Here is a 19,525-nt window from a genome sequence, read left to right as displayed (position 1 = left end):
AGCTCACATGGTTCACTGAGATTTGTTTTAGTATTCACAGCACAACATTAATGACATATTCGTCTGAAAGATTTGGCTGGTACTGATATTATACTGTATATGAGTAACCTCACCTGCCTAAATGGCATTAATACTTCTTATTTGATGAGTTTTCAGGAATAATAATCATGTTAGCACTTGTGTTAATAATATGAAATGATATCAAACATAAATGCAGATGTTGTCAAAGCAGCAAGACTACATAATTGAACACTGAATGTTATAATATTGACTTTGTTGTGAACATGTAGAATGAAATGACGATTTGTGTTTACTGCCCTCGGGTGGCCACAGTGAGGAACTACACCTAAAAAGCATGGATTAATACTGCTGTTCATAGTGATGTCAGCAGAAATGTTGATCATCTAATAATGTCAGTCTGAATATAGACCCTTTTACTGTTAGTAAACAGTATGACATTTTTTGGTGGGCAGGACTTAGCTGGAGGCAAAACGGTTCTTCACAAGCATTAGCTAGCACTAGCTAGCAAGTTATGTTGGCTTGTTTTGGGCAATGGAGGAAGATGATGGCAGTGGTGCGTTTAGAAATGTACCATTCAGTTATTCAGAGCACCGCACTCTCAGAGCAGCAGAGTGCCGAGCGGAGTGAATGTGTGATGAACATAACCTTTCGCAGCACTCGACAATGTGAGCTTTTCACTCGCATTTGCGACTAAAAATAGGTGTGTGCGAACTGTAAAAAATATTTAGGGGCACATGTGCGCATAAAAAAATCAGCCAAAGCAGCCTATATTTTTGTCAATAAAAAATATGATAATCTAACCGCAAATGTTGGAGGAACTCCAGCTGCCTTCCCTCTTCCCTCTTCCCCGTGTGACACGGTTATGGGCGGTTTTCCAAGCCACTGTCGGCACAATGAATATAAGTCCCACTGTTGGCAGGGTGGGAATAAGTCAAAGTGTGGCGGAGGAGACGGACCGGGTTAAGCGGCGGACCTACGGGGAAGCCTGCTCTGTTCTCCCCGCAGTGAGGGACCGTTCTCCACGGCCAGGCTGTCGGCTGGGTGGGAATCAGTCAAAGTGTGGCGGAAAAGCTCCGGGGGAAGCCTGCTCCGTTCTCCCTGCAGTTAGGGACCGTTCGCCGTTCGCAGGGTGGAAATAAGTCCTGCAGAGTTTCAGAGGACCTGGAGAATGTTTTAGGATAGTAATAACATTATATACGATAATCATACTGCAAAGATAATATATATAAGATAATAACATTAAAGACAAAATTAAATTGCAATACTTTTTCAAAACTTGATGATTTTACCTTTCTGTACATTTTGTATACAAATTCATTAAATAATTTTGCTTGTAAATGTCTATTTGCATCACGTTTATTACGGAAAACACATTATTTGATCAATTTACATTGTGCCCCTAAAGTTCTTTGTGCGCTTACTTTTTCAACTTAGGAGCACAGGTGCTCCTTGGGAAAAAAGTTAGCATCAAGCCCTGTTTCGTTAATTCATGTAGAAATATGACGCTGCGTTTCTTCCACCAACAGGGCTCTCATTTTAGTGTAGAGTGTCAGACTGAATTTACCAACGCACCATGTCAGGTCACTCACTCTCCGGGACCGCCAGTGTTACTTGAATAAGTAAACACTGACCAACGGGACCAGACTGGCCGACCCGTATGCTCTCACTCAGTGGATGGATGATGTCACAGGAAGCCAATCTTACAAAGGAGGACCACACTTGTTTGTTTTGCTATGGAAGCTAACATTAGCTAATGTGCTAAAAAGTTAGCGTTCCAGAGAAATCCAATCTTCCTCTTAATCCCTCCCCAGTTTCTGATGAGGTGGACATGATAACCCTTAATACACATAATGTTATTCATCCCTACAACAGGAAATACTTTTTCCCTAACCTGATATGAAGTGTGCGCTGCACATGTGAGCATTTTTGATGATGGCCTCCGTCCAGTCCTTTGGTCTTATCACATTTAACCATAGTTGTCTTTGCTTTTGTTGACGGGCAGTGGCGGCTGGTTTTGAGCCATGACTCCTTCTATTCTGGCTCCCAATAACACAAGACAACATTTTAAGACTCCTGTATAGCCTACAGCCCTGTGGGGGAGAGGCAGGTTTTGCCTTCAGCAAATGAAATTGTGACATTGTTTTGACACTTGGCTGATGTGGAATAGTTGGTGCACTGATAAAGACATAATATGACACAATGCAATGTGCGTAGTAAACAAATCATGACCTACAACATGTGACTTCAACATCCACCGAAGAGACGAGAGATGCGGCAAATGACAACACTAGACTGTAACCTTTATATCTGGATTGAGCTGTGACTGGAGCTCTTTTAATGACCTCATCTTGTCTTGTCTTCTTCTGTGGTGGTTTAAAGGCACCTGATTGAAAAATTAGCACCAACTGCTGTTTGTCTCCATCAACCAATGAACTCATTTATATAACGATATTGGATGGGAATGCACATTAATTTGCACTTTCTTTTGCAGATTATTTTAAACTGTGGCTCAGGTTTAGTGACACTGAGGAATGAGGAGAATCTGACCTGAACCCAAACCCAGGATACAGACGTTCAGTGAACGTGGTGTTGAAGGTGTGGAGGTGGATCAGTGTGTCAGAGGAGACTCTGTAGAAGGACAGAGTGCCAGCAGGACAGTCCACATACACTGCTACTCTACCAGAGACCGAGGAGGAGGAGGAGGAGGAGGAGGAGGTTTGTTTGTTGTTGTGACAGACAAAGTAACCACCATCAATGCAGCTCAGACTCCAGGACTGATCACTCCCTCCAAACAAGCCATCACATTTGTCTCCTCTCCTGCTGATTCCTCTGTAGGTCACTGATACATCCACCACTCCTCTCCACTCCACCTCCCAGTAACAGCGACCAGTCAGACCATCTCTACACAGCAGCTGAGGCCAGTAGTCAAATCTCTCTGGATGATCAAGATATGGCTCAGCCTCTAACACATTAGACACCTTCCTCTTGTCATTAGACACTCTGAGGTTTCTGTTGACTGTGTTTTCGTCGAGGGTGAGCTCACAGGAATCTGATGGAGAGAACAAGACGCAATACAGCTGCACTTATTTATCTATCTATGACACCAGAGATTTTCATGAGTGATGTCACAGGTTTAAGATACGTGAATGTGTGCTGCTTCATGAATCAAATTTAAGACACACTTACACTTCCTCAGACCTGGTTTCAACCACTGGACTCCACTGGGCTCCCACCTGAAAGGAGGAGGGGGGTTAAAGCAGCACATACTCTTTCAGCATGGAAACATGGACAGTACATTGCTCTCATGCACACAGTTCAGTTAGTCTCCAAAATGCACTTATATTCCCCCATCCTCCAGGTGCTCCAGCTTCCTCCCACAGTCCAAAGACACGCAGGTTAACTGGTGACTCTAAATCGTCCGTTGGTGTGAATGTGAGTGTGAATGGTTGTCTGCCTCCATGTGTCAGCCCTGTGATAGTCTGGTGACCTGTCCAGGGTGTACGTTTCAATGAATGAATGAATGAATAATTAGACAAATATAAGTTAAACCACTGGTGCTTTTATTTTGAAGTGCCAGCTTGACCCGGAAGTGTTGCTGTTTTTGCTGGGAACTTGAAGCTTCCGGCTTCTGGTCAACATATGTAGTTATCAGTGAGTAGAAAGTTAATCTGTTAACGCGGCAAGATTAAAAGTGAGGATTTATTTATAGTATTTGCAAGTTGCACTGGTGCTCCATGGTCACAAATGCAACTAAATAGTCCGAAGCCCTGCAGATACAAAAACACATGCTTCGTCTGATCACACTAGCGTTAGGCTCAGTAAGTTTAATTTGCTGCAACACCTTCAAACATACTAGTTGTACCCCAAAGTCCCTCCGGAGAAGGAAAGTCACTTCAGCTGCTTGCATCATTCATTCTTTCGGTCACGACCCAAAGCTCATGACAATAGGTAAGAATTGGAAAGCAGACTGATGAATATATTGAAAGCTTTAACGCCCCATTTTAGTCTCTCTCTCATTCATTAAGAAAACCGAAGAAACTTTCAACAACACTATTTGGTGAAAAACAAAGGCTTCTTCATACCTCAGAGTTCTCATGCTCCAGCGTGGATCCTCCCGTACAGCAGACAGCTTCTTCACCCCCAAGTGTCCTGGATGATTGTAACTCAGGTCCAGCTCTATCAGACGGGAGGATGTGGAGCTCAAAGCTGTAGCCAGATAATCACAGCCTTTCTCTGTGATCAGACAGCCGGACAGCCTGCAAACACAAAACAACACACGTCACAGAATTTATTTCCTGCAATAATCCAAAACCCAATGGAAAAATCCCATCGGCTTTCTGACCAGGTAACCAGGATGATGCAAACTTCCACGCTGGCCTACAGAAAAACATCATCCCTGGAGCAATGTATAGCTACAGCTTCCTGTAACCTTAGTCAAAATAATGTTAGAAACTGCTAACACTAAGTGCTGCATTAAAAACAAGTCTAAATTAATGAAAAGTAAAAGAAACAGCCGCCACAGAGAGCTGACTGGCTGAAGAGCTGCAGGTGACAGATTTTTGTGTTGGGACGAACATCAAACCTCAAACACGTCATTGAGGTTAGTGACGCCTTCTCAGATGCTAACAGTCTGATACAGCACAGAAATCCCACAGAGATTGCGCTATAGAGCCACTACTAAGTCCACTGTTCTTCCTCTTTGAGTTAGCCACTAACTGCTACCATCTGCTTTTTGACTCTCCCACGGTGGGTCGCAGGTATAACACGTCATGAAAATGCCACAACCGTCCTGCAGACTGTTCTGTTATACAGGCATTGTTTGGGCGCTGTAACTACCTCCCTTGGCGGCTTAAATGCGAGATCACTCTTTCCACCCATTCCACTATTGTACCTCATAAACTCAACAGTGAAGTGGGATAACAGCGCGATATTCCCATCTTGAACAGGCAGTGCAAAAGAGGCTGATGTGGCACAAAAGGGCTGTACATTGTTAAAATAAAAAGAACTAAAACCTCTCCTACTCCCTCACTCAGTTTCAGTAATCATCCACGGTGTAGGGATGCTTAAACAAAACAAGGATTAATTGGTGGCTAACAACATCACAACTGGAGTGCACTTTTATATCACTATCATCCCAGTTCTGACACTGCTCTGAAATTAGAAAGAATTTGTATGTGTTTCAAAACAAATGTTCACTGAATATCTGGCAACATGTGTTTACATTTGGTCAGTTACACACTTTACTTTGAATCTTAAATCTTTCTATCTGCTATTTTGGGTTCCACCAGCAGAAGGAGAACAAAATCATATAAAAAATGTTCATGTAAAATTATGTTCAGGTTCGAAAACTCACTTACAATAACTGGTTTCACAGTAATTTGAGTAGAGAAAAATAAATGAGTTTATCCATTAATATTAATAATAGTTTAAATGGTCATCAGTTGATGTGGTGGATGAATCCTGACCTGAGAATTTCCAGTGTGCAGTGTCGACTCGCCAGTCCAGTGGACAGCTGCTTCACTCCTGAATCCCACAGGTCGTTGTTACTCAGGTCCAACTCTCTCAGATTGGAGGACTGAGAGCGGAGAACTGGGGACAGAGCTTCACAGCTTCTCTCCGAGAGGTTACAGCTATTCAGCCTAAAGAGACGATAAGAAACAGGAAGACGCGTAAGACGTATGACACATAAAACTTACTTTACATATTTTGAATTGAATTTGATTTAGCCAACAATATATGAAGCAAATGAAACATAGGAACATTGTAGATATTAAGGTTATTCTAAATATGACTGTGCTTGCTCACAGCTACTACTTGATGAAGTGCGAGCAACAGGATGCTGCCTAGAGTTCATTTAACAATCTCAGAGAGAGGTGTCACTAACAACAAGGATTTTACGAAAGTCCCATACAGAAGTTTCTGAACCCTGACCTGAGAGTTTCAAGTGTACAGTGTGGACTCCCCAGTCCAGCAGATAGCAGCTCCACTCCTGTATCCTGCAGGTCGTTGTTACTCAGGTCCAGGTGTCTCAGATTAGAGGACTGAGAGCTGAGGACTGAGGACAGATCTTCACAGCTTTTCTTTGAGAGGTCACAGCCATTCATTCTGAAGAGACAAGGAGGGAAAACAAATTAGTTTTTTTTCCTTCACTTTAGAAGACAGCAGTGCATTAATTATCATTTCAATGCATTTAAGTCTCTTCTTACAGAGCTTTGTTGGAGGTTTTCACAACTGGCAGCAGCCTCAGAAGAGCCTCCTCTGAAGCAGAGTATTTCTTCAGGTCAAACATGTCCAGATCTTCTTCTGATGACTGTAAGATGAAGACCAGAGCTGACCACTGAGCAGGAGACAGTTTATCGGTGCGGAGACTTCCTGATTTCAGGAATTGCTGGATCTCGTTCACCAGAGAACGATCATTCAGTTCATTCAGACAGTGGAACAGATTGATGTATTTCTCTGCAGAGATATTTTCCTCAAACTTCTTCTTGATGTACCGGATTATATCCTGACTGTTCTCCAAGCTACTTCCTGACTGTGTCACAAGGTCTCGTAGGTGCTTCTGATTGGTCTGCAGTGAAAGACCCAAGAGGAAGCGAAGGAACAAGTCGAGGTGTCCATTTGGACTCTGTAAGGCCTTGTCCACAGCACTCTGGTGGAGACATTTCCTTCTATCTATACGCAATTTCGACCATGAGGTTGTTTGTTGTTCTGCCATCAGATTGACTCCAGAGTTGATGAAGGTCAGATGGACATGAAGAGCAGCCAGAAACTCCTGAACGCTCAGATGGATGAAGCAGAACACCTTGTCCTGGTACAGTCCTCTCTCCTCTTTAAAGATCTGTGTGAACACTCCTGAGTACACTGAGGCTGCTCTGATATCAATGCCACACTCTGTCAGGTCTGACTCGTAGAAGATCAGGTTGCCTTTCTGCAGCTGCTCAAAAGCCAGTTTTCCCAGAGACTCAAACATCATCCTGCTGTTTTGACTCCAGTGTGGATCTGTGTCAGATCCTCCATCATACTTGATGTTCTTCAGTTTGGACTGAACCACCATGAAGTGGATGTACATCTCAGTCAGGGTCTTGGGCAGGTCTCCTCTCTTTCTGATTTTAAAAACATCCTCCAGAACTGTAGCAGTGATCCAGCAGAAGACTGGGATGTGGCACATGATGTGGAGGCTTCTGGATGTCTCAATGTGGGAGATGATTTTGCTGGCCTGTTCCTTATTTTTGAATTTCTTCCTGAAGTACTCCTTCTTCTGTGGATCAGTGAACCCTCTGACCTCTGTCACCATGTCAACACACTCAGGAGGGATCTGATTGGCTGCTGCAGGTCGTGTGGTTATCCAGAGGTGAGCAGAGGGAAGCAGTTTCCCCCTGATGAGGTTTACCAGCAGCACATCCACTGAGGTGGACTCTGTAACATCAGTCAGGATTTTAGTGTCGCTGAAGTCCAGAGGAAACCGACACTCATCCAGACCGTCAAGGATGAACACAACCTGGAACTCTTCAAACCTGCAGATTCCTGCTTCTTTGGTTTCAGTGAAGAAGAGATGGACAAGTTCCACCAAGCTGTACTTTTTCTCTTCGAGCACATTCAGCTCTCTGAAGGTGAATGGAAATGTGAACTGTATGTCCTGGTTGGCTTTGTCTTCAGCCCAGTCCAGAGTGAACTTCTGTGTTAAGACAGTTTTCCCAATGCCAGCCACTCCCTTCGTCATCACTGTTCTGATTGGTTCATCTCTTCCAGATGAAGGTTTAAAGATGTCTTGTTGTCTGATTGTTGTTTCAGGTCTAACTGGTTTCATGGATGCTGTTTCAATTTGTCTGATCTCATGTTCCACATTGACCTCTGCAGTCCCTCCCTCTGTGATGTAGAGCTCTGTGTAGATCTGATTCAGAAGCGTTGGGTTTCCTGCTTTAGCGATCCCCTCAAACACACACCGGAACTTCTTCTGCAGGTTAGATTTGAGATTGCGTTGGCATATTCCAGAATGACTTCCTAAATAAACACAACAAATAAGATGGGCGAATAAATCATAATGTAAATATGTCAGCATATTTGAATATATTTAGGTCAATCTATCAAGACATTAGTAGACATCCAATTTATCCAAAAATTTGGAGAAATAGTCGTACTGCTCTGCAGACAGTCAGCCAGCTTCTCCTGTTTCATGTTCCTCAGGAAGTTCAGTGTGATCTTCAGAAATGCCTCTCTGCTGCTCCTCCACTGCTCTTCAGCCTTCCCGTCCAGCACCTCATCCTCCCTCTCACTCTCTAAGCGTTTTGAGTAATCTGTACTCAGAACTTTCTGGAACATCTTCAGCTCGTTCTTCACATATGTGACGATGTTCTCCTCCAGCAGCTGGAACAGAATATTACAAGAATGATACAACCACACTAAAATCATGGAACCAAACATCAGATCCACATTGGACAGGCTGACACTCCACTGGTCTAAAAAGTGCAACATGGAGGTGATTTTAAACATTTGTAAAACTAGTTGTTGTACATGAACAGACCGTGAATACAGAGTCCAGGGATGTTTGGTGCTGCTGGGTGGACTGACCACTTGGAACCTCGAAGCTATCCTCGTCCATTCTGTGGAGGAATCATGAAGAATTAGATCGCATTATCTGTCCACATTAGGGATGTCAGTTTGGGTTAATTTTGCATTCAATGGCCCTACACCCATTAACTGGTAACTAACCAGTCAATTCTAAAGAAAACTAGAATTACAGCCCCACCATTGTATGCCTCCATGCACCTGTCAAGTTGCACTTAAGCCCTGTTTCCACCAAGCACTACAGTCTGGTTCAGTTCAGTTCGGTACCCTTTTTTTCCGTTTCCACTGTGAAAAGCTGTGGATAGTACTACTGGAACTGTTCTGTACCGTCCCCATGTTTGGTCCCCCCTCTGTTGGGGTACCTAGCACACAGATCTGGTACTAAAAGGTCAAAAATGGCAGAGTGCAGCATCGTTCTGTGGATGATAAACCAGGTGCAGACTGATCGGGGGCGGCAGTAGCTCAGTCCATAGGGACTTGGGTTGGGAACCGGCGGGTTGCCTGTTCAAGTCCCTGTCCGGACCAAAATATGGAACGTGGACTGGCAGCTGGAGAGGTGCCAGTCCACCTCCTGAGCACTGCCAAGGTGCCCCTGAGCAAGGCACCAAACCCCCCACCCGCTCGGAGCGCCTGTCATGGGCAGCCCACTCTGACATCTCTCCACTCAGTGCATGTATAGGTCCAGTTTGTGCATGGGTACGTCCCAAGTCTCTTAATTATATACTGCTAACTCCTTACTTGAACCGGAAGTTGTTCGAGGTCTACCATCTTTAAGGCCGTGTCATGTCTCTTATTCCTGCCAGTAAGGAGTTAGCGTTAGGAGGGATCTGTTAGGTGCGATGAGTAACGTAACACCAGAGGTTCCTAACAGAAAGTTTTTTTCAGCTTGAGGCCCTGACGTATAAACATCGTATGACATCTATTGCACGTCTGTCCGTCCTGGAAGAGGGGTCCCTCCTCAGTTGCTCTTCCTGAGGTTTCTAAAGATTAGTGTCACCAATTCAATATCTGACCAAATGTATTCACCTTTGACCACCAAAGTCTTATCAGCTCACTGAGTCCAAGTGGACGTTTGCGCCAAATCTGAAGAAATTTCCTCAAAGCCTTCTTCAAATATCACGTTCATGAGAATGGCATAAATGCAAGGTCACATTGACTTTCAACTACCAAAAATCTAATCAATTCATTGTTGCGTCTAAGTGGACATTTGCGCCAAATCTTAAAGAAATTCCCTCAAGGTGGTTTCGAGATATGGCATTCAAGAGAATGGAATGGACGTACATATGTACGGACAACCCCAAAACATAACACCTCAGCCACAGCTATCGCCAGCGCGGAGGCATAAAAATGCAAAATAACATTAAATACACGCGACCTTTCATGTTAGTCTAGAGCTCCATTAACTCAGTAAGTTTAAGCTCTACGTTTCAAAGTGCTATCCATTTAGACTGCGTAATAATATCATCTTAATACTGACAGAAACTTACTGGCACTTAAAATTAGTAATAAAATCCACTGACCAGTCACAAATTCAGTTAAACTTGGTTAAAATAAAGCATAATTACAATGTTATAATACAACAATATAACTTTTGTCACATAAATACCTTGGTTTTAAATTATGAATGATTTCCCTTGACCGGTCACTGTTACAGGACACTAAGCTGGGTTCACGATCAGGAGGTTCTTGTCTCAGATGGTTCCTGAAACAAAAAAAGCGATAATAATTAAGAATTTTGAATAAACGCCTTCCTGGAAAAAATACTAGGGCTGTACCCAAATATTTGGATATTCGAATATTCGTTTCTATGGGTAGGTATTCGTTTGGTATTTGACATTTGTTTTTTTATTTACTTTTTTTTTTTTAACATATTTTTTGGTGCTAAATGTAGTCTTTTTGTTGTTGGTAAATGTAGGTTATCAATAAAAATCAAAATGTTTAAATTGCATTGTAAAAATGTGAAAATACAGTATAGCCTACCAATGGAGCTTGTGCGCACGGCACGTTTGAGCGCATCCGTCTGAGGCTGTGGATCAATGCCAAGTTTTACCACTTTATCACTATTCCCTCTACCTTGTAGCTGTTTTTTGTTATCTTTTGAATTTAATATGAATTATGGAACCATTTTTGTCAACGTTTGTTTCCCCTGTTTTGTACAATAAATGATTGTTTAAAGTTTCAACAAGTTTCTTTTGGAGTGCGTGACACAAGTGTGTTTTGAAAACAACTGCGGACTGTCACCTGCTCAACGCATCAGTACCTTCGGATGCCATGACAGTAATAGCCAATAATGTCAAAATATCATTTACAGACCGATTTAACAGACGATCACTGCTGCCCGACCCGCAGGTCCATTTGCAGGTCCCGCGGGTTACGGGTCGACCCACGCATCACTACTCAGCTCAGTCTATAAGGCTGTACACAGCAGTAAGGCTATAGACATTATATTCTATTCAGGCCGGCAGAACCAGCAGCACATCGGCTCTACAGTGCACGGCACTGCTGATTAACCATTTTATTGCAGCACAGAGTGTCTGCCAGCAACCGATTACTTGCAGAGGCTTCCTACAACTTGTTTCAACGGTTCCGATTTAATCAGAAGACAAATTAAACAGGATGACTAGCCAACGTGAAAATCAAAAGAAAGCATAGAATAATGTACTGAAGGAGACTGTTGTGCCATCACATTTTTTTGCAAAGATCCCCCCCCCACCCCTCTGTTGGTTCCTAAACACCACTGATAAAGGTCACATGTTCAGTTAAACTCTCTGTGGTTAACATACTGCACACTTGCAAAGCTTTAATACAACAACATACTTCTTGTCAGATAAATACCTTTGTTTAAAATCAAGAATGTAATCCCTTGACCGGTCACTCTTACAGGACACCAAGCTGGGTTCAGGTTCAGGAGGTCTCTGATGGTTCCTGAAACAAAAAAAAAAAAACAATATTAAATGAGAATTTTGAATAAACGCCTTCCTGGACAAAATACAGATGTAAAATATGAAAAATGTTTTCCAAACACAAATTGAACACTTCTATCTATACACTGAAATTGATAATGCACAGTAGGCTACAGCAGGATCCAGATGTGACCATCAATGGCGACCTCCTATAATGTAGCGTATAATGACATGACAACACACAACAACCTTTGGGGGATGTTATTTTTCTGGTGGCACACTGGCAGAAGTGGAGCAGTGTGGATCAGTGTGAATGAATGAAAAATGAAAACAATAAACAATGTATTTCAGATGGTAACATGTTACGTGACACTGTTTATGTAATAATATTATATTTTGTTACTGCTTTAAATTACTTTGTTACTGCTATAAAGTTACATATTACTGTAACGCTTTACTTTTGTGACACATTACTCCCAACACTGGTCTCCGATGGTTCCTAAACAGCTTTGAAGATTTAATGAATCTGTGGTTAATATACTGCATACTTGCACAGCTTTAATACAACAACATATTTCTTGTCAGATAAATACCTTTGTTTAAAATCAAGAATGTAATCCCTTGAACGGTCACTCTTACAGGACACCAAGCTGGGTTCAGGGTTAGGAGGTCTCAGATGGTTCCTGAAACAAAAACAGCGATAATAAATGAGAATTTTGAATAAACGCCTTCCTGGACAAAATACAGATGTAGAATGTTTTCCAAACACAAATTGTGCACTTTATTAGGTATCCAGTTCAAAGCTGTTTCAACTCAATGCAACAGCTCTGCCATAAATTCCACCTTTACAAAGATAATAATGTGATGTTTTTGTTGACATTGTCAGAAATGTGTGAATTCACTTCCATGTTTATTACTGAAGTCAGTGTTAAAGGGGACGATGATGCTTTTCTGTATGTAGTGTCTTATTGACAGTGTTACAGTGAAGAATGTTCATATTAAACACAGCCAAAGTTTCAAATAATAATAAGTAAAGTGAAGTCACCTAAAGCATAAAACATTTAAACATATAAGTGAATAAATTCCTCTATGACAGTGTCAACAAAAGGTGACTATTACAGGCATCATGAAAGTGACTTTATGTCTAAACAGCTGGAGATCCTCATCTCACCCCTGAGCTTTGGTCTGGCTGTCAAGTTTCCCACAGAGAATGGTTTCAGAAGAAGGGACTCCCTCCTCTGGTTCCTCACGCAGATCCATAGCAGAGCTCACACCTTCACACAGACACCACAACCTGCTGGGAGAGCTCACACATTATTTCTTATCATTCCTCTCCTTCACATGACAAGCACAAACAGCTCTGACTGGGGGAAACCTTTCAGGCTTTGTGACAGCTCAACGTTCGACTCTAAATACACTTGATACTAAATACACTCATGTGACAGTTTCCATGGCTGAACAAATATGTTGTTGGCACTTTGAGCTGCAGTGTCATATCTAAGAAACGACACTCACAATGTCCTTTAGTCTATAGGATTACATGTTGCTCTTTCTTTGCCTTTCTTTGGGGATGACATCACATTTCACTTCTGTCTGACTTTAAAAGCTCTTCAGCATTTGAAATGTCTCTGTTTTTCCACATCTACTGTATCCAGCCAGAGCATGCATGGCAGCGAGTCCAATAATCCAAAATCAATCGTGTTACCTTGGCAGCTGCTGCTGAATTCACATCCACATCACCTCCCCGAGACTTCCTGGTTTCACCTGTAGAGGACACAGTGAGAGGGTCAGTCCAATCACTGATAAGCAAATCATCACTCATTCATCCTTCACATCGTCTCATGGAAAATGTCCTGATTATCACTGACAGAGTCATTCTCCAGTCGTGCTACATCCTCCACTAATGTCTCCTTGGAATGAGGCTCTTAGTGGATCTGTCGCCCTCCAGTGGTAAAAAGGGAAACTTTCTAATAGTCATCAAAAAGTTTGTTTTTCTTTGTCCATCGTTCAAGATAATACGGGTATCATTTTTAATATGATAGACAGTCCTTATCCTGGAGCCCACGGGGGAAAAGAAAGCCAGGAAGACCAAAGAACACCTGGAGAAGGTCTGTCGAGGCGGAACTCAAGGAATCAAGAACATCCTGGAGGGAAGCAGAGAAGATCACCCAACACCGAACCAGCTGGAGAAAGTTCGTGAACGACCTATGCTCCCCAAGGAGCAAAGGTCACTTATTTCATCGCAATTTCAGGGCCATATCACCCACCCCTGCCCAGTCCTAAGAAATACAAAGCTCTAAGTATGTAACTTCTTCCTTTTACAGGAATATTTCTAATAGTGTGCACAGCTAAGATTTAACTTCTCTTTATAGTCAAGCACAAACCAGGAGCCTTAGATGAGTCATTGACTGTATGAAGGGCAACAGGCATCTGACTCAACTTTTAAGAGAACTGTCGCATCATCCACCAGCTGACGGATAATAATATTCCTGCCAGCTATAGAAGCTATAGAAATACCTTGTACAGCACTATTATTAATAGTTGTGAGAATTTGAGTACAGTGTAAAAACAGGTACGGTGAAATTGGACATCCCTGACGAATATCACGTTTCAAACCTAGGAGTTATAGCATGTTTCATTTTGAGCTATGTCCGTTAGCATGTCAACAAGTGCTATGTGAGAAACGTCATCTACAGGCAATGTCATGCCTGAGCCAATCAGAGACAGAGTAAGGCAGGTCATGCCGTAGCTATTAAGCTTGTTTTAGATCAACTGGCCTCTACTGGAAAGTGGACGAGATCAGGCGGCTGCAGCAGGAGGCGGTGACAAAATGCTGCAGTCATGCCTGGCAGTTTCCTGTGGCCTTCAGTCTGTACAGGAAGTCACAGAAACACTCACATCCTGTTAGATCTGATACCATCCATCCATTTTCATAACCGCTTATCCTCTTAAAGGTCGCGGGGGGCTGGAGCCTTTCCCAGCTGACACTGGGCGAGAGGCAGGGTTCATCCTGGACAGGTCACCACATAGACACATAGAGACAGACAACCATTCATACTCACATTCACACCTACGGACAATTTAGAGTCACCAATTAACCCGCATGTCTTTGGACTGTGGGAGGAAGCTGGAGCACCTGGAGGAAACCCACGCTGACACAGGGAGAACATGCAAACTGCACACAGATTGTTGTAGCCCTCCAACAGCATACGGCGTTCTTGTCTGCCTCTCGAAATCACCATGACCACGAGGGATAGCATGCACCTTATCTGCACAATCAGTAACGCGTACATTATGTACGAGATGAACAAAGCTGTACGATTATCCATCTTGATGTTGTTCAAAAATGCCGGTCTGCCGCCTGACCATAGCTCGATTAAGCTGTGCATGTAAACATACTGAGTGTTAACCACCACACCACTGTCCCGCCTAGATCTGATTCTGATTTATTAGAATCTTCTTAGACCCCATATCCCCATATCAGGGCTAGCCGCACCTTTCCCATGTGAACTACCAGTGCGCCCGACTTTTAAGTCAATACAACATATAAACACTTTAACTATCTGCCTTTCAACGTGCTACCTCAACTACTAATGTACAGTTTTAGCCCACTAACTATCACACTATTGGCAATGGTACTAATGTACTTTCAATAAAGCAATCGTACTATCAAATTCACAAACACTCTGTCTGAATACATTGCTCTTCTTAATGGGTTCAGTTGACTATTTAATCTGCAGTTTCCTATGACCTGTATCCCAAACACACACCATGTGAAACTGTACGTGGGCAACTGTGCACTCAATGGGTATGGACTAGTTTACACATTAATAAGAAAAAAAACACATAACGTCACGTTCATATTGCAATGAATTATGGGTTGTTAAATCAGTGAAGTCTGCACAGTCTGCTGGAGGCCTGGATGAATTGTGGATCTTGAGCCCTCAGCACTCTCACACTTATCTGGATCTCGTGCACTTTCCAGGCGCGGCACAGCTCATCTCAAACCAGCCTACATGTTATACAGTTATATTCGTTTACGTCACCACGGCCACATAGCTCATATACACACATACAGATCAGGGCAATGTGTGAAATATTTAGGGATTCACATTACAAAAAACCTCACCCAGAGACAGCAATTAAACCTTCCTCTAAAATCAAAAAGGTGAAATCCATCTTTAATATGTGGTTGCAAAGGGACCTTTCCATTTTTGGAAGAGTGTTATTGTGAAAAGCTGAAGGTGTGTCAAGGTTTGTTTATCCCGCTTTATCACTTTTTGCAAATGATTCACTCTGTAAAGATATCAATAGTTTGTTTGTACATTTTATTTGGAAAAACAAACACCACCATCTCAAAAAAGACATCCTTAGTTTAGAGAGAGCAGAAGGTGGGTTGGAACTTCTGAATTTTTTTCATTTAAATTCCACTTTTAAAATCAAATGGCGTAAGAAATGTTTGGAGCAACCGACGTCACTGTGGTATTTTATTTCACACAATTTATTTAAAAAGGTAGGTGGCTTAAAATTTTTACTAAGTTGCAATTTTACTGTCGCTAAATTACCATTTATCAGCAAGTCTTATTGGCATGGAAATTGTGTTATGTGCATACCTTCTCTCCTCATAAGGAAATAAGACGGTCATCTACCGCTCTGAGCTAATTGGCAAGTAGCAACTCAACAGTGGCTTCACAAATTGAGTAAGCCATTCACTGTTGTGTAGGAAAGCAGCCATCCGTGCATGGAAAGGCAGATTTGAAACCACTGTAAAAAATTCAGTTATTAAGACAAAAATCTGAAAATACACATATTGCATCTAGACAGCATGGAGATGTTGGTAATTTGTTTGTAACAATGATTGATTTGCTCTGTAAGTGGAAAACTGATGTTTAAAATTGCCATTTTTACATTGACTCCAATTGTTCACATTAGAGCAAAATTCAAAATGCTGTCAAAAATTCAGTTTTTGAGATAATTTTGTCATTTTTTTCATGAACATTGAAGATTTATTTAGCAAGAATTTGCATGTATATGTTCACAGTACCGTTTACAGTCAAACATTTTGATGCACTGTAGGCTCAATTTTTGATAAATCAAAAATCTGAGAAACGTAGTTTTTGTAGGACAGTCTGAAGATGCTCTGTAGCAAGTTTGGTGTCAACTGAGCAAAAATTGTGGGAGGAGATAGGTTTAAGAAGTTTTACAGTTTTTGAAAAAAAAAAACAGGGTGATGAACTTCATAATTTTTAATAGGTTTAAATGTACAAAAGTTTCTTCAGTATTGGGGCTACAGTTTGATGAAAGTTGTGAAGTTGTAGCATGTGTGGTTGATTTGTTATGAATTTTCAAAGTTTTGAACTTTAGACGCTTGCTGTAGCGCCACCATCAGGACTATTGGCCTGTTTTTACAGCTGAGGATATCTGGCATGAGACTGGACCTTTGTGCAAAGTTTGGCGAGTTTTCACCCATGGGAAGTATGATTTCCTCGGAAGAAGAAAGAAGAAGAAGAAGAAGAAGAAGAAGAAAGAAGAAGAATACCTAGGATTACAACCCTAACAATGGCAATATTACTGTCAAAAACAAGACTTTATATAAGGAAGGCTGGCTTGAAAGGGGTTTAATTTTTGTTGCGGATTTATTTGGATAAGATAGATAATGGAAGATAAGATAAGATAATGGAAATCTTTATAGTTATGAAAATTTCTTAAAAACAAAATCCTTTCCAGTCAAATTCAAAGAATTTGCTTCTGTTGTAAAGGCCATTCCTCAGAATACGCTCGGGTTAATGAAGTGTCACTTAACTTATCAAAAAGATTGAGGTTCAGACACCTTCTCTCACAATTAGAGGGACTGATATACTCGATAGAAGATTTACCAATAAGCATGTTAGGAATGCACTTCATAGCTATAATAAGATCTCTCTCAGAGGAAAGTTCTTCTGGAATTCACAATTAGTCGATATTAAGTGGCGTAAAACATAGTTGTGCCCCTTTCAATTCTGTATTTCAAATAAAATAAGAGAACTTCAGTTCAAAATACTACACACTACACATTTATCCTTGTAACAACACAATTTCCAGGTTCACAGACTTGGATGATAAATGCACTTTTTGTGAGACAATTGCACATTTATTCTGTATTTGCCCTGTGTCATCTGTCTTTTGGAGGCATTTTGAGAAATATATCTATGAAAAAACTGGACATATCATCACAGTCAGTCTGAAGGATATTATTATATGTAATGATAAATCTTTGTCCTTTGTAATTAACCGTATGCTACTAATTGGCAAATTTTACTTACATAAAATGAGAATGTCCAAATCCTGCCAAGTTTTCACGTATTTCTGGTAGATTTTGATTTGTACGTAAATACTTTAAAACTAACATAAGAAAAGTGACTATACGCTGCAGTACCTTAGTGACTTGTGGGAATTTACTGTGTCTTATACCCTTTACTTCTCTTTTGTTTTGTTTTTATTTTCATTTTGCAATAATCCTGACAAGACTTGATGTACCCTACATTATATTGATGTAATTATGTGTTCTATTACATGCCAAATGTCTGCATGTGCCACACATTGTTTGTATGACCTGAAATTTGAATTAAAAACAAAACACATATAGATCAGGAGAGTCTGATAAAGCAGAGAGCGGACAGATTACACTCCATTCAAACAGGTCTCCAGGCCCAGCGCACTGACACGAAGCGGACTGCGGCCTCCTGCGTCCTGCGCCACACGGTGACGAGCACGAGCACAGAGACCGTTATATAAAGCTCAGCCTCCATCATGTGATCACACTGTGTGTCGTGCAGTCACGGTATTTACACACACGTTACACAGTTAACTTAACAATAAGTGACTCCAAATTTATTAACAAGTAACCAGGAAAGCCCCTCGCTTACTGAAAAGACGTTCCCGTGCGCATGCGTGAACTTCTAACTTTGTTTTTCCAGTTCAAATCCTCGATTAAACTTTCAGAGCGACATGTGAAGAGTGTCTCCAATCTGTGCGTCACAAACCGAGCTGTGGTTTGTTCTTTGTTCCTGAGAGGATTTAGAGGAGCGTGTGTGTGTGTGTGTGTGTGTGTGTGTGTGTGGCCTTCACTGACCCTCCTCCACAAGTCACAGACTGTCGGAACTTTAACAAGTCTCCTCTGCAGCTAAACTAACACAGAGTCATTAACGAGTCACAGTGAAGAGTGTCAGAGCTCACCGACCTGTGGACCTGGAGAGACTTCAAACTGCAAACACGAGACAATCCTGAGGAACCAAGCTGCGACACACAGGACAAGTAAACTGAAACTAAACTGGACAGAGTGGGAGGAAACCGGTGTGACGTCATGTTGTCACGGCAACGCGAGGAACAGCTGGAACGTGAACTTGACAAATATTTTTACTTTAAAAACACTGTTAATTCACTGTATTTCATAACAAACCTTATGATCCTGCTGCACAGCCTACATTTAATGTACATAACTTTAAACTTGCAAAATTAAAAGTTGTTGTATTTTTAATAGATTTTTTTTATTTTTTAAATTTAGGGGCACAACCTGACAACATGTACATTTTGGCTAAATGTTATCACAACTGTTTGAGATTATTATTAGTGTTGTAGTTTTATTGTTGTTGCTACTTTTATTGTTGCAGTGATTTGATGTTGTTATTGCTGAAGCTGCTGTGTCATAAATATGTTTTATTTTGTAATTATGTTTTTTTTTCTTAATGTAATAGTGTCATTTAGCAGAGAAATTATTCTCTGTCTCCTGCCCAGGGACTACAGACGAAAATGAGCTTATAGCTAACTGTGGTGCAGCTAAGTAGCTGTGCACTGTCCCTGTTAAATAAATAAATCAATAAGATAGATAGAATAAAATTATTATTATTATTATTATGCTGTTGTGGGTGCGGTTAATTGTCACACTTGCTGAAATGTATTGCTGTCAGCTGGAGGGCCTCTTACCCCAGTCAGAGAAGTCAAGTTATGTCCCCCTTGATTATTTATTTTATAAAACCAAAGGAAGGCTGGACATATAT

At 41.4% G+C, this 19,525-nt stretch overlaps 1 protein-coding gene across 4 annotated transcripts; it reads right to left on the bottom strand.

Moving 5' to 3' along the window:
• Positions 1-2,432: 2,432 nt before the first annotated feature.
• LOC117261511 (protein NLRC3-like) lies at positions 2,433-18,832 on the bottom strand. Of its 4 annotated transcripts, none has more exons than XM_033633929.2 (14): positions 18,709-18,832; positions 13,195-13,253; positions 12,661-12,786; positions 12,083-12,172; positions 11,422-11,511; positions 10,193-10,288; positions 8,543-8,621; positions 8,160-8,385; positions 6,228-8,022; positions 5,953-6,126; positions 5,487-5,660; positions 4,104-4,277; positions 3,208-3,254; positions 2,433-3,070 (listed from the first exon to the last, which is right to left on the bottom strand). In XM_033633929.2, the coding sequence occupies exons 3-14, from the start codon at positions 12,747-12,749 to the stop codon at positions 2,514-2,516; spliced, it is 3,591 nt and encodes a 1,196-aa protein (XP_033489820.2). In that variant the 5' UTR covers positions 12,750-12,786; positions 13,195-13,253; positions 18,709-18,832; the 3' UTR covers positions 2,433-2,513. The 4 variants fall into 4 exon arrangements, with proteins under 4 accessions (XP_033489820.2, XP_078025703.1, XP_078025704.1 ...); XM_078169577.1 differs by having other exon boundaries at positions 12,661-12,783; XM_078169578.1 differs by lacking the exon at positions 12,083-12,172.
• Positions 18,833-19,525: the final 693 nt, after the last annotated feature.

The sequence above is a fragment of the Epinephelus lanceolatus genome, chromosome 7 (genome assembly GCF_041903045.1).
Source record: "Epinephelus lanceolatus isolate andai-2023 chromosome 7, ASM4190304v1, whole genome shotgun sequence".
NCBI lineage: Eukaryota > Metazoa > Chordata > Actinopteri > Perciformes > Serranidae > Epinephelus > Epinephelus lanceolatus.
This window is presented reverse-complemented; position numbering and strand designations above follow the sequence as displayed.